This window comes from Globicephala melas, chromosome X (genome assembly GCF_963455315.2).
Source record: "Globicephala melas chromosome X, mGloMel1.2, whole genome shotgun sequence".
Taxonomy (NCBI): Eukaryota; Metazoa; Chordata; class Mammalia; order Artiodactyla; family Delphinidae; genus Globicephala; species Globicephala melas.
In genome coordinates, this window is record NC_083335.1 from 41,171,294 (window position 1) to 41,186,064 (window position 14,771).

Consider the following 14,771-nt stretch of genomic DNA (forward strand, 5'->3'; position numbering starts at 1 on the left):
CATATTTGAAGATAACTCCATATATTACAAAAGAGACATGAGAAATTGTTGGAGTAAGGGCATATTATCTAATAAATGATACTGGTATTATGTGGAAAGAATCCATTTCCATTTCCCTCTACATATCAGAAGCCAAAATTCATTCTAGGTAATTAATTGTTTCTTTTTCTTTATCCTCCCACCCCTTTTGATATATTTAAGGTATGTAATCTTAGTGGAATTTGTTCACATGTACTGTGATATAACATTACTTGTTTTCCCAAATGATTAGCTAATTATTCTAACACCACTCACCAAATGTGTAGAAAAGAGTTATTAGCACAGCAGACCTGAGATTGCTAGTCTTATAAAGTCCTTACACGGTTGGCCTTTGGCTGGATTCTGTTAACCTGGATTTAAAGAAGGTTCCCACCATTCCCAGAACAGATAAGATTGGCTCACTGTACCTAAACTCTTTGTGCAAACAATATGGTTTATGCTGAATAACTTCTTTCCTTCTGGGAGTCTGGAATTTCGGTACATGCTAGGCAAAGGGTACCCCAACCTCCCCCAAATCTTGGGCACTGAGTATCTAATAAGCTTCCTTGATAAATAACATTTCACACATGTTGTCATCAATTGTTGTTGGAGGAATTAAGTGTATTCTGTGGGACTCCACTGGGAGAAGGCTCCTGGAAGCTTGCACCTGGTTTTTTTAGAACTTTGCTCCATGCGCTTTTTTCCTTCACTGATTTGGTTTTGCATTCTTTTGTAATAAATCATAGCTGTGAGTACAACTGTATACTGAACCTTGTAAGTCCTGCTAGCCAATCACTGAACCTGTGAATGGTCTTGAGGATCCCTGACACACTGAATCTTTCACTTTTCTCCATGAATCTGAACTGTCACCCTACTATAAATGCCCACATATACGTGGCAATATAAGGGCTCTCTATCTGTATTCCATTTAACTTTTCCTGAGTAGTTCTACTCTGTTTTACCAACAGATTTGACAAAATTTTAAAAATTCTTTGTGGGGCAAATATTTTCCAACTTCCATATTATTTTTCTTTCAAAATTCCCTGAACTATTCACAGGCTTGTGTGTATATACAAATCAATAAGGAGTTCTTGAACCTTTAGGAACCTCTAAACCAAGAACCTCTAAAAGGCAAATGGGAAAAGCCTACACATACTCTGCTCACAAAAAGAAAACCAAACTGGCTAATAAACATCTGAAAGTAGGTTTAATCTCATTAATGATATCAAAACAACAATGCAATACCATGTTCCCCAATTCTATTAGTACAAGACTTAAAAATTTTGCTACTAGGGTTATAGACCTATTAAAAACTGTATCTACTAAGCTCACTATACAGTTCTAAGAGAAATTATCCAGCCTACAGCCCCATACCAAAGGAAGAAGTCCTTGCTTGACTCTTGAGTAAGGCATGACAACTCGACGAGCATTGGACACCTGTAGGTGACAGTTCATGGAGCTGATGAAAGGCATCACGAGTGTCACTATGAAGGGGGTAGATGGCCTTCTAGAAAATCTCTGAAGAATGGATAGGCCTTTGACAGACATTATAGGGGGCTGGAGATGACTGGTAGGAAGGGACAAGTGAGTGAGAAAGTTGACCCCTCCAGGTGCAAGGAACTGTGTGAATAAGCTGTGGTGAAGATAATGTCTGTGAAAGCCTATTTTGTGTTACCTGTAAAATGCTATATAATGTATGTTCTGCCATAAAAGAATGTCTTTTTAAAGACATTCTTTATGTTATACAAACTCTTCCTGAGACTAGAAAAAGAACAAAAACTATCCTAACTCATTTAATAAGACTAATATAACTTTGAAACTATGGTGAGAAAACTACAGCATAAAAAAATAAAATCATAGACCAATATCACTCATGAAGAATAATGAAAAAACTGGCAAGTTGAATCTAGCAGTATATTAAAAAACAGTAAAAACAACAAAAAATACTGTGATAGAATGTCAAGGAGATAGGCATATCCACAATTACAGTCAGATTTCAGCACCTCTCTCTCAATAACAAGTACAGACAAAATAAGGAAACACATACAAAAGAAGACCTAAACAAGTTTATGAACCAACTAGACCTAACTGACATTTATAGAACAGTTCACAGGACAACAGAAAAATACACATTCTTTTCAAGTGCAATTGGAATATTTACCAAGATAGACCATATTCTGGGCCAAAAAGGAAGACTCAATAAATTAAAAGGATTCAGGCCACACAAAGTAAGTTCTCTGACCACAATGATACTGTGGTCAGCACTGTAGAAATACATAACTGAAACATATCTGGAAAAGCCTCAAATACTTAGGAACTACATAGCCTACTTCTAAATAACTCTTGGGTCAAAGAAGAAACTAAAAAAGAAATTAGTATGTAATTTCCATTGAAGAAAAATGAAAACACAACATATTAAAATTTGTGGGATACAGCTTAAGCATTATTAGAGGGAATTTTACAGTACTAAAAAACCTACCTTAGAAAAGCAATGGTCTCAAATTAATGACCTCAGCTTCTATTTCAAGTAGCTAGAAATAAAACAGTAACAAACACAAAGTAAACCAAAGAAAAAAAATAAGAGCAAAACCCAATGAAATAGAAACGAGAAAAACAATAAAGAAAACCAATAAAACTAAACACTAGTTTGTTGAGGTCAATAAAATTGACAAGCATCTAGCCAGAATGATAAAGGAAAACAAAAGACACAATTACTAACATTAGGAATGAGAGAGATGACATCACTAGATAATTTACAAATATCAAAAGGATAATAAGAAATTTATTGGCAAGGCTGAAGGTAAACAGACAACCCATAAATTGCTGACAGGGATGAAAATCTGTAATACCCCTTTGGAGGGATACTTCAGAGTATCTAATAAAACTACATATGAAGTTACCATTTGATCAACCATCCCCACTTCTAGGAATCTACCCTGAAGATATACCTCTAACCATACAAAAATTACAATTGCACAAGATTATTCTTCCAGCAGTGTTTGCAAGAGCAAAATATTGGAAAAAAATGCCCATATATAGGAGAGTAATTGAACCAATTATAGTAGTGACACATAATGGAGGAATATGAATCTGTAAAACAGAAATGAAAAAGATTGCTATGTACTAATTGGCTTCAAATCTGTAAAATGTGCAAATACTGAGGTTAATGGGATTAGTAAAATTTATTTTTTTCTAACTATACTCTCCTAAAAGGACTTTGGTATCTTGTGGATACCTCCTAAAGCTGAGCTCTGACCAAAATGGATTACCACAAATAAGGGAATGCCACCAAGGATAGATGCAAATCGCCAAGTCTAAAGCACTGGCCAGAAAAAAAATACAAGGAAAAGAGCAAAGGGACAGCAGAGGTGAACTTGTGAGAATATTCATAAAGCAGTTTGTAGGTGGTTCCCAGAAGGACCCTCCTCTGAGGCCCAAGACTGAAAAGGGAGGGAGCCTCAGATGGAGCAGGTGGAACAATGACCCTTGTGTCTCTAGATGGGAACTGTTGAGGGCACAATGGGACTAAGCTCTTTCAGAATCTCACATCCAGGTCAGACCCCCAGGATGCTGCTGCCTGGCTTGAGATCCAGGAATCCTCTTGAGGGTTGAGAAGCTTGCTTATAACCCAATGAGAAATCCTATGTGAAGGGCCCAAAGCATCTAGGTTTCCTCCTTGTGAGTGTGTTGTCTCTCCCCTTCCCTAGAGCTGCCCAGATTGAGGTTCATTCCTCTCTTGCATCTCCAGGCAGCTGGAACCTTAGAGTAAAGGTCAGTCCTGTTGCCCTCTCATTACTCCCACCTCACTCCCGCCACTAACTTGCCCACAATATTGAGCCCAGCCATCCCGGCTGTCTGACAGACAGACAGAAGAGTGAGTGCCAACTAGGTGGGAGGAACGGAGTGTAGCTCACAGTTCGTATCCTCACACCTGCGTTTCCTGATCCAGGGCCACCGGTGTTCACAAATTGTCACTTCACCGTTTCCTCTCTCTGGGCTCCCCTGAAGCCAACTGCTTCCACGTGTCCACCTCTCCCACCCACACAGAGAAACAGTCACGCAGCGCTGGGCGGGGAGATGAGGGTGGGGTAGGGGCTTGCAGAAGGCAGGAGGGAGCGCGAGGCTCCGAGACACTTCCTCTACCCGGACCTAGTCTCCACCACCACCTCCCACGGATGCCAATATCCGGCGTCGAGCCCACCTCCTCTAGCAGCGGCCGATGCTTCCCTCCACGTATGCCTCCCGCAGGATGACTTCCTGCCTCTTCAGCTCCTGGACAGAAACAGACCCTGGCTAAGACGCTCGCGATTGGCTGAGGGATTGTGTCCTCAGCCAACAAAGGCCATAATTCTGGGCGCCTGAGGGATTAGCTTTCAGGCTAGTGCAGCATGGAGAGACACCCGCCCACGCATCCACCATCACGTCCGACCACTCCTCTCACTGCCGTCTGTCAAGCGTCAGGTGCAAGTCTTTCCCATCCCTTTTCAGTGCGACACACCTCCACGCCGGTCTAAGTGAGAGTGCAGTCACGTGACCCACAGTTAGCCCCACGTGACCGCGCACTCCGTAAGTCTGCTGCAGCCCTGCAGCACGCAAGGTACAGTCTTGTGCCTCTGGGGTTGAGCTGCTTGCTAGAACAATCTGAAGCTCCCGATGGGGGTGAAGATAGAGAGCTGAAAGGAAGGCTGGATTCGGAGCCAAAGCTTCCAGCCCTAAGCCTGGGCCTTGCTCTGTGGGAGCACAGGGCTGGCGAGGAACACCCCACGAGGAGTTTGGAGACCAACTGACTTTTAATATTCTGTGCAAAACTCGGGCGACGTATTAAAACACACACAGGATCTGTCTTGAAAAATACTGATAGCCAAAACAAACATTCAATCTCCAATTTCCACCACCAGGACGAACTCTGTTAGCACTTGTGGTTTGTGAATGGAGGCAAAACTGCCACTTTGCCTTACTTCCATAAACCTTGCAGCCTAGAATCCGGTAGGAAAAAAGCACTTTGCACCCTGAGACAAACGAAAAGTGAATAAAACTTTGTATATTTCCCTTTAGCCTGGACTACCCCCCACCCCAAACCAACTTTATCCCTGACTTTTGCTCCTATCTGAGGATACGTTATTACTTTTGTGAATCCGAAAAATGTGTACCATAAACTCAGAAACTTTGGAAAGTTTACAGCTTACTCCCTTTAAATTATGCAGTTTTATTTAGCAAGCCAGTGCTTCTGAAGTTGTAGTCTCTCACATTTCTTTATTCCTTTGACATGTTTTACATGGTTGCAGGATTTTCCATAATCAAATAATATATTTGCATAAATTCAGTCCATTTCACACATTTTTGGGGGAGAGGGATCATCTTTCCATGTATGATACCAGTCTTTTCTATTTCACCAAATACAGAAAGTATCAGAGCTTTTCTTAGCCAATTTTAAAACGTATATATCATCACTTTTAGTGGCTGTATGCTATTACCTTAACACTTTCCATGGCACCACCATGAAGAAATGGTCTTCCTGACAGTTAAATTTGTGTGCTTTCTGGTCTTATTCTTTGAACCTTTAAGCAAGATCAAAGAAACACCCATACTTTGAACTGCAAAATACAACTTCTCAGCTCTTCAAAACTTACCTTATCCTCTATATCCCTTAATACACTCCTCCCAGCCACTCCAGGCAGACTGAATACCTCACTCCCATAGGAACACTTTTTCCAACTCCAAGTTTTTCTTCACAACATCCAACCTCTTCCTTACATTTCAGAGCCCAAATTAATTGGGTCCTTCTTCTCTGAAGCATACCCTGAGTAGCAGCCCATGGTGACATTTTCATTTAAAGATGCGAGAATAGCTTTTTCAAGGAGCATTATTATTCATACGTTAATTACCTCTGTGTTATCATATGTTATTTTTGCATCTATATTTTATGTTCACAGAGAAGGGTGATTTCTGCCAACTTTAACACAGAACTTTATTGAAAACCCAACATGATTCAAATAGACATCAATAACACTAGAACAGCAATCAGAAGGGTAGCTTACTTATAATAGCTCAGTTCACTATAAACCTAAATGGTAAATTCACAATCTAGACAAAAACAAGTATCAACAAATGTGCTTTCAGTTTTAATATTCGTTTGGCATCAGAAGATTGATCCAGCTCATACACAGAGTTTGGCAAAGTCAGCATCAGCATTAAAGTGTACATTACAACACAGAACCAACTTTGAAAACTAAAGCATTATTCAAGGACCATAACTCAGGAACATAAGGACAATCAGAGGCAAGTGATTAATCATACTCATTCTTTTGTTCTGCCTCAGGGTCATTCTGATCATCTGTTTTGCCTTGCAGTTCCTTAGCAAATTTCTCAACTTCATGGAATGCAGAAATAAATGGCTCAAGACTGAAATCATCATCAGTGAACCACAATGCCTCTTTTTTAATATTGTTACCAATATTCTCAAGCATTGCTAGAACAACCTGAACATTGTCATTTGTCTCTTTCCTGTTAAAAAGGCCCATAAATTCTGACACTGCTTCAGCACTGAGTATTTCTTTTGTCATGACAGGATTTTCAGACAAATTCAGTAGCATTTTCAGAACATGAAATCTGGTTTTGGTATTGCCCGTGGCTAATAAGGAGAGAAACCCAGATATATACTTGGCAACCAGTGTGTGATAGTCAGTAGTTGTAGTGAGGTGTCTAACCATCTTTATTCCAGATAACTGCTCAGGGGAATCCAACCTATAAGCAAGAGTTTCCTCACACACTTGACATACGTATGTCTGAATCATGTTTAGATTTGGATAAGGTGGAGCCAAGTGAATCATATTTTCCGAAAACCTTGTCTTAACTCGGGAGGAGGGATAATTGAGCAAGGTTTCAGTAAGTGAAACAACACCTGAATCGCGAATGAAATAATGAGTAAATTGAGAAGCACTCCTCATACCCATTGCAATTTTAGATATTTCATGAATAAAAGGATCTCGAATTTTGTCCATTAATAGAAGGAGTTCTTCAAACTCTTCAGGACCAATTTTAAGCTCACACTGTATGCAGCTGCAGAACCAACTCTCAGGCTCTGCACTCTCCCTCGTCCTAAGATGTTCTTGAATTTCCCTGACTGACCGGTAGGACAGATCATACTGAAATGGGAACTCAGGGTCAGGCTTATCAGGCTGAAGCAAAGATTCCTGCTCTTCCCCTTCTAGGCTCAGTTCCATGTGCTTGGGCTTTCCTCCAAACATTTCAGAGAACAGAAATGCTGCTTCTTTTGAAAATCTAAAGGGGCTTGGGGATGGGAAGCCAACACTACCCCATGGGCCAGGCTTGAACTGAACAGTAACCTCCTCCCAGTTCTGGGGCCTGCGTAAAGCATCAGGCTCCTGCTCAACTGAACATCTGGACCTGCAAATGGCCCTGTACACAGGGCTAGGATTTGATTCAAAATGGGCCTCATCTCCTGCCCAGAACCAGGACCCCACTATGGCCTCATCCTCCTCAGCTACTGTCCTTGACTCATAGTTGGTTCCATTACCAGTCCTGTTATTGGCCTCATTTTTAGCTCCAAACCAGGACCCAACAACTGCCCCTTCCTCATTTTCTGGCCTGGATTCAGAGGTGGCCACAGTTTCAGTCTCATTAATGGCCTTGTCTCCAGACCAGAACCAGGACTCAACAATCATCTCTTCATCATCCTCTGGCTTATATGCACAGCATGTTTCTGCTTCTACATTGATTTCTTTTACATCCCAGAACAAGGATCCAAAAGTGCTTTCCTCTCCAGACCTTGATGTGGTCTCTTCTATTGCCTGGGGTCCAACGTCTATATTATATTCTTCAGCCCAGAACCAGGACCCAATAATGATTTCCTCCTTTTCAGTGCCATGCTTGGACTCAAAACTATCCCCTGCCTCCAGACTGGCTTCTTCTTCAGCCCAGAACCAGGACTCAACAATGACTTCCTCCTCTTCAGCTTCTGGACTGTATTTGCTGCAAATGTTAGCCTTGTTCCTAATGGCCTCTTCCCTGGCCCAGAACCAAGACCCAACAAAATGTTCCTCTTCAGCTGCCAGCCTGTCCTCTTCTCTAGCCTCTGCTTCTGTTTCAAGCCTGTCTTCCTCCCCAGCCCAGAACCAAGAATCAATAATGTCTTCCTCTTCAGCATCTGGCCTGGATTCTTCTCTATCTGTAGCCCCTATAATGGCTTTATCCCCTTTCCAGAACCAGGACGTGATCATGGTCTCCTCCTTGGTTGATGCCTTGGCTTCTTCTTCAGCCCTATCATCTATACTGCCCTCTTCCACAGCCCATAACCAGGGCCCTACAGTGGTCACTGGCCTTGTATATTTTCTGGACCAGAACCATGAATCAACAGTGTCCTGTTCCTCCTCTGGCCTAGACTTCCAGCTGCCTCCATTGGCAGCAAACATACAGGGATGTTCTCCTGACCAGAAGTCAGACTCAGTATTGATCTCTTCAGCAGTTGTCATAAATTTACATTGGGTACCAGTGGCATACTTCATACTGATCTCTTCAGTGGTCCCAAACCAAGATGATATAATACCCTTTTCCTTGTCCTCCAGGCTAGACTTGTTGCTGACTTCAGCCCTCCCACAAGCTTCTACTCCAGCCCAGAACCATGACCCAATAATGGGCTCCTCTTCTTTGGTCTCTGGCATAGTGTTACAATTGACTTCAGCCCCAGAATCCATCTGGGCCTGGTTTCCAGCCCCAAACCAGGATTCAAATATTGTCTCTTCTTCAGCTCCTGGCCTGGCCTCTTCTCTAAACTCAGGCTCTGTATTGATTTCTTCTCCAGCCCAGAACCAGGGACCAATGACCTCTTCTTCCTCAGACCTTGGCCTGGACCCACAGCTGGCCCCAATACCAGCTTCCACACTGACCTCATCACTGACCCAAAACCAAGACCCAAAAATGGTCTCTTCTTTAGCCTCTGGGTTGGTTTCTTCATTAGCCCAGAAGCAGAAACTGGCAATGACCTTTACTGTATCATCTGCTGGCACAGATTTGGAAGTGGCATCAGCCTCTGTTTCCACACTGGTCTTTTCCCCAGTTCCAAGCATAGAATTGCCAATAGGCTCCTGCTCAGTCTTTGGTCTGAATTTACCACTGGCCTCAGTCCCCATACTGGCCTCTTCTTCAGTCCAGAACCAACTGCCAACAATGGACTCATCTTTCACTTGAGAACAGGACTTGACAGTGGCCCCACCCACTATGCTGGACTCTTCTGCAGCCCAGAACCAGGCCCCAGTGAGGAACTCTTCCTCTGACCTGGCTTCTCGCTTTGTCCTGGCTCTGGCCTTGATTTTGGCCTCTTCCTTTGCCATTGCTCTGGCCCTGACCTCTTTCTTGGACTTGGGCCTAGACAAGTTATTAGCCTTTTCTCCAGGCCAGAACCAGGACTCTTTTTTGACTATATCCATAGAGCCAGACATGAAATCAATGGAAGCTTCTCGCTTGGCCCTGTGCCTGGCCCTGACATCGGCCCCTTTCCTGGCTCTGGGTTTGTACCTGGCCTCCTCTCCAGCCCAGAACCAGGATTTTACATTGTCCTCACATTCAGACCCAGAATTAGATTCAGAGACTTCTTTCTTAGATCTAAACCAGGACCTACTATTGGTCTCTTCCCTGCGCTTAGACCAGACACTGGTCTTTTCTCTGGCCCAGAACCAGGATGTCTTAATAGATTCATCCTCAGAACCAGAACTGGATGCAACATAAAGCTCCCGACTGGTTTTGGGCCTAGGCATGGCCTCTTCTTTGGCCATGTGCCTGGACCTAGTACTGGCCTTTACCCTGTCTCTAGGATGAAGCCTTGTACTGACCTCTTCTCTACTCCAGAACCAGGAGCTCACAGAGGATCTATCCACCCATCTGAAATCACAATTGTGAGAAGTCTCTTTTTTGGATGTAGGCCTGGGATGGCACCAGGAACCCATATTGGTCTCCTCCTCTGACTCAAACAAAGGCTGGATACCTGATTGGGACTTGACCTTGGTGCCAGGAAAGGACTCAGCATCCATACAGACCAGTTCCCTATCCATAGACCAGATCTTAGTTTTAGCAATTGACCCTGACTCAGTACTGATCAGTGGCCAGGATATAGCATTGGTTTGGGACACTTCCTCTGTCTTCAGTAGTGCCTCAGCATCAAACTCAGTCTTGGCCCATGAATAAGTTTCATCCATTGACCTTGCCCCAGTGATTGCCTTGGCCTCACTCTTAGGATGTGTCCCAACTACTGCCATGGTCTCAGTTTTGGGCCTTGCTCCAGGCATTACCTGGGCCTGGGTCCTTACCTTGGGTCTGACCACCACTGGGACTTCATTCTCTCTCTCAGCCCCACTCCCAACTTCTTCTCCAGGCTTCTTTTCAGGCTTGGCCTGGATGCCAGGCTCAATCTCAGCCCCAGTCATAGTACAAGTTACAGAGAAGACATGATTAAATACTGCTATCCCAGTCTCAGCCTCTACCACAGACCTGTCACAGTTTTCTATCTTCACACTCTAATCTTTTGATGATTCAGGTGATACAGTTGGAAACAAAAGTTAGAGTCAATCACCAGTCCAGCAGTCAATCAGCCTCCTTCCCAATCTCAGCCTCAGCCAATAATACAGTCAGAGTGAAGATAAAGCACAACCAAGCTGGGAGAGGATGGATGATTCTTGGGTGGGTGTAGACCTGTTGAGGGTGGTGGTCAGCAGCAATTCCAACACCACCAGAGCTGCCACTGGAAGTCAATCTAGGAAGCGAGAATGACGTGGGGCTTTAAGTCTATTCCAACTGTGTCACTCCATGAAGACTCACATAGAGAGACTGGACCTCAAATGCTTGATGGGAGAGTTAGGCTATTAGAAGTCTCTCTATCACCTTCATTTTTTCTACAATTTTTATCCCCAAAGCTGTCATATTACTTTGCCTGTTATTAAACAGGTATGAAAACGGTGGTTAAGTATCTTGGCAATGGGAGAGGCTGAGGAGCCCCCAGGCCAGACCCTAATCACTCTTGGACCTATGTTGGTCTTCTCTACCACACCCAAAAGTTGTACCCATTCCCATACCAACCTGCACTGATGTGGCACAATTTCTTGCTCCTTTCCTTGATCCCAGTGGCATCAAACTCTACAGCAGCCTGCATATCCTGGGTACAAGTAAACATATAGCAGAGAATGGAGCCTGACTGCTAGATAGACAAGCAAGAACCCTGACCCCTGATACAAACATCTCTCTTTCTGTTTAAGGGTCTAATATGTCTAATGTTTTCTGTCTCCTGGTTCCTACACTTAGGTCTTTTCCTCCCATTCACGAATCAATCCACACTTACCTCACTATTCCTAATATCTCCTGCAGGAAATGGGCAAGGGGTTCTGCGGCAACGTGCAAATTTGACAGAGAGTAGGAGAGGTGGAGGAGGCCCTGAAACCACTTGGATCAAAGAACCTGCCATGATAATACTGGGTAGCTGTCTCCTGCATCGCCCCTCTTCGCACAAACCTCCAGAGATTTGAACCAGACTCCTCCTCCTTTCTTTCCTTGCAGAAGTGACCAGCCTTAAAGCAGGCCTATGGAAAAACAGATCAAAAGGTAAGAGGGTCAAGAAATAATGGTAGCAGCTGAGTGCTTGGTAGACAGACAAACAACAAACATAGGAGTACCCAAGTCATCTTTTAACATTTACAGTCCCGTTGGTTAGAATATTTTCTTTTAATTTAAGCCCTATGGATCAGGCTTCTGGATAACTCATCTTCACATCACACTCTTCCTCTTACTCTCTTCTCCAACTCTAAAGATTCACTACTTGGTGTTCACATCTCTTGTACTATACAACATAGATTGGGGTAAGGACGCTCGCATATTCTAGAAAGCAGGTTGTGTGGTTGTACTTGTATTTACGACTTCTGTCCCACCCTCACCTCCCAGTCCATCTTTTCCACCCCCCATCTTGGATGGAGGTGAGGGAGGAAGGCCAGGAGGTGTGGAGAAACCCGGTAGAGAGGAGAATTTTAGGAGGTATTCCTGGATGCCTGACCTGCTCTGGTCGCAGTCACACCATCCCAATTCGGGTGTCCAGTAAATGGCTGCTGCCCACCCTCACCCCCCATCCCCACACAACTTGAGAAATACAGGCCGTTTTCCCGTCGCTAGTTTTTCTCAAGCCTCTCCTCTACAAATGCACCCCGGGGCCTGAAATCGCCAGATCTACCGCGCACACAGGACACTCTGGCATCAAAGGGGCGCCTGTGCGAAGGGACAGCACCCGGCACGTGGGGTCCGACGGACCCCTTTCCAGAATAAAGGCCCGGGCGGGCGGACCCCGCGCCCGCCCGCTCGGCACCCGGCTCCGACCGCCACCCCCGGGAGCCTCCCCGACGCCCCAACCCCGGCTCCCCTCCGCCATTTCGCCCGCAGCAGCCTCCCCCACAGCCCTCTCCTGGCACAGGCACCGTCGACGGCGGGGCTCGGGCGCCCAGAAAGCCCGCCGGGGAGCGGCCGCGCCGTTCGCCTCCCCAGAATCCGGGGGAAGCCCTGTGGTCAAGACCTCGCGCCCCGGGCCCGGTCCCCGCCGGTCGCCGCCTCCTCAGGGCCAGGGGTCCCCCGGCGATGAGCACCTCTCTCAGGGACCCGCTCCAACCCGGCTGCCTCCCACTCATCAGGCTGCTAGGGTCCGGGGGGCAGGGTGTGAGCCGCTCGTCGCCCCCGAGACACCCCCACTTGCCTTCGCAGACGCAGGGTCCCGATGGTCGGCCTCCCCCTCCTGTCGCAGCTCCTCACTTGGATTCCCACCGCTCGCCGTGCGGGCAGAATGGCAAAGAGGTGTCCCGCCCCCCGCGCGGCTGCTCCAAACCCGGCAGGGGCTACGAAGGCTGCGGCACCAACCGCTCTCGGCGAGGGTGTCGGGAAGGGGGCGGAGGGATACTGAACGAATGGGCTCGACTCCCCCTCCCAGGCCCACAGTAGTTCCAACCCAGAAAGGAGCGGGGCCGGGAGGAGTCCCGGCCTCAGAGGCGGGGCCACGCCGGCCCTCCGCCGCCACCTGTCAGGCGACAACCCTCCCGGCCCCGCACACTTATGGCACCGCAGCGTGTGGGGCCGGCGGGCGGTGGGGCACTGGGAGCCGGGGTTGGGAGGGTAGGGAGGGGCCGCGCTGGAGGGAGCAGCGGATGGATACAGATCGTCCTGGGGTGTGTGTGTGTGTGTGTGTGTGTTGTGTGTGTGTCTCTGTGTGTGTCTGTGTGTGTACCGGACTGATTGGAGTCCGCCCCCCTACCCTCCCCCATCGCACCCGCCATCCTCCCTGGGCGACAGTGGCAGAGGAGCTGTGAGGACGGCCCTCCCCGGGTCTGTTTTACACCTTCTGGGGCCGCGGGCAGGAGGAAGGTGGGAGGCGGCGCCCGTGGAGGCCGAGCCACTGCCCCTCTTCTAAGGGAAGGCAGCCCTAGACAGACCTCTGGCTTGAGGAAACAAACCACCTGTCTGCGCCAGTGTCGTCATCCTGTCTGCCACACTGCCATTTTCTCAGTCGCAGTGGTAGCACGGTAGCACACTTTGCCATTTCGCCGCCCCCGCAGTTGCCCAGGAAAGAGGGCCTTTCCCTCTCAGGACACGCACCGGCTCAGACAGTCCTCCCTGTCTCTCATCCCATAGCCAGGTGTCAGGCACCAGGTAGGGCCGGTCCTGGCTTCTCTCCCCGGGTTCTGTCAGGTCTTCTCCTGCAGTTGCCTCCAAGCGCTCATCATCTTTGGCAGGGTGGGAATGTGGCAGGGATTAGAACCAACTGGGATCTCACACACTTGCCATACACACCAGTCTACTTTCCCCAGCCATTCTTTGGAGGACGACCCACCAGGCACCCACTTCCCTAAGACAGAAACCTGCTGGCCCTTGAATCCTCTGATTCCTGCACTCCTATATCCTTCCTGTAGTCTCCAGCCCCTCCTTTCTGTGCTCCATGGGGCAAACAGCAACCCTGGTTAAGCACACCTGTGGTTGAGCACAAACCTGCTGGCACTGTTGCCCGTTTTAAAACCCACCTAAATGGCACCCTCGCTGTTGTAAGCTGAATAAAGGTCCCCCAAAGATGTTCACGTCCTGTTCTCCTGAACCTGTAAATATGTGATGTTACATGGCAAAGGAGAATTAAGGTTGCAGATGGAATTAAGATTGCTAATCAGCTGAATGTAAAGTAAGATTACACTTCTGTATCTTGGCCAATGCCATGGCAAGGCTACTTTAAATGTGGAAGAGGTAGGCAGAAGAGTCAGTGTCACAGTGAAGTTGCATGAGAAAGACGCCACAAGTGGACGGGATATCACTAGTTTTGAACATGGAAGGAAGCTAGAGGCCAAGGACTGCAGGCAGACCCAGAAGTTGGAAAAGGCAAGGAGACAGATTCTTCCTAGAACCCCTCGGAAGAATGAAGTCCTCCTATCACCTTTATTTCAGACCAGAGAGACCCTTTTCCTATTTCCAACCTTCAGGACTGTAAGATAATATTTTATTGTTTTTGTTTTTTTAAGCCAGCAAGATTGTGGTAATTTGTTACAGCAGCAGTGGGAACCGAATTCACTCACCATCCTGATAAAGTCCATTCCCCTTCACTTTCTTGAATTGGGCTTCAGGCCCTGGGAGGATCAATCTGGGCCCTCATCTCTTACCACTATAACCACCCTCTTAAGCGCCTTCTCTCTTTTCTAAAGAAGAGAGATTTTGCAATCATCTTTGAGGTTCGT

General features: G+C 46.4%; 2 protein-coding genes across 4 annotated transcripts in view; both read right to left on the reverse strand.

Annotated features, from left to right (window-relative positions):
- GPRASP3 (G protein-coupled receptor associated sorting protein family member 3) overlaps nt 1–14,771 on the reverse strand; it is a 153,841-nt gene that overhangs the window by 84,141 nt on the left and 54,929 nt on the right. The window contains exons 1-2 of one of the 2 annotated variants that reach the window (XM_060292875.1): nt 11,536–11,598; nt 11,107–11,182 (exon numbers count right to left, since the gene is read on the reverse strand). The exons of the other annotated variant lie outside the window; for it this stretch is intronic. The gene's annotated coding sequence lies outside the window, so the exon portion shown is untranslated. Of the gene's footprint in view, nt 1–11,106; nt 11,183–11,535; nt 11,599–14,771 lie in introns of those variants that run through there. 2 annotated transcript variants of the gene reach the window in all.
- GPRASP1 (G protein-coupled receptor associated sorting protein 1) lies at nt 5,962–11,598 on the reverse strand. Of its 2 annotated transcripts, XM_060292871.1 has the most exons (3): nt 11,536–11,598; nt 11,107–11,182; nt 5,962–10,783 (listed from the first exon to the last, which is right to left on the reverse strand). In XM_060292871.1, exon 3 carries the CDS (start codon nt 10,455–10,457, stop codon nt 6,306–6,308), a length of 4,152 nt encoding a protein of 1,383 aa, XP_060148854.1. In that variant the 5' UTR covers nt 10,458–10,783; nt 11,107–11,182; nt 11,536–11,598; the 3' UTR covers nt 5,962–6,305. The 2 variants fall into 2 exon arrangements, with proteins under 2 accessions (XP_060148854.1, XP_060148855.1); XM_060292872.1 differs by lacking the exons at nt 11,107–11,182; nt 11,536–11,598 and adding an exon at nt 11,366–11,504.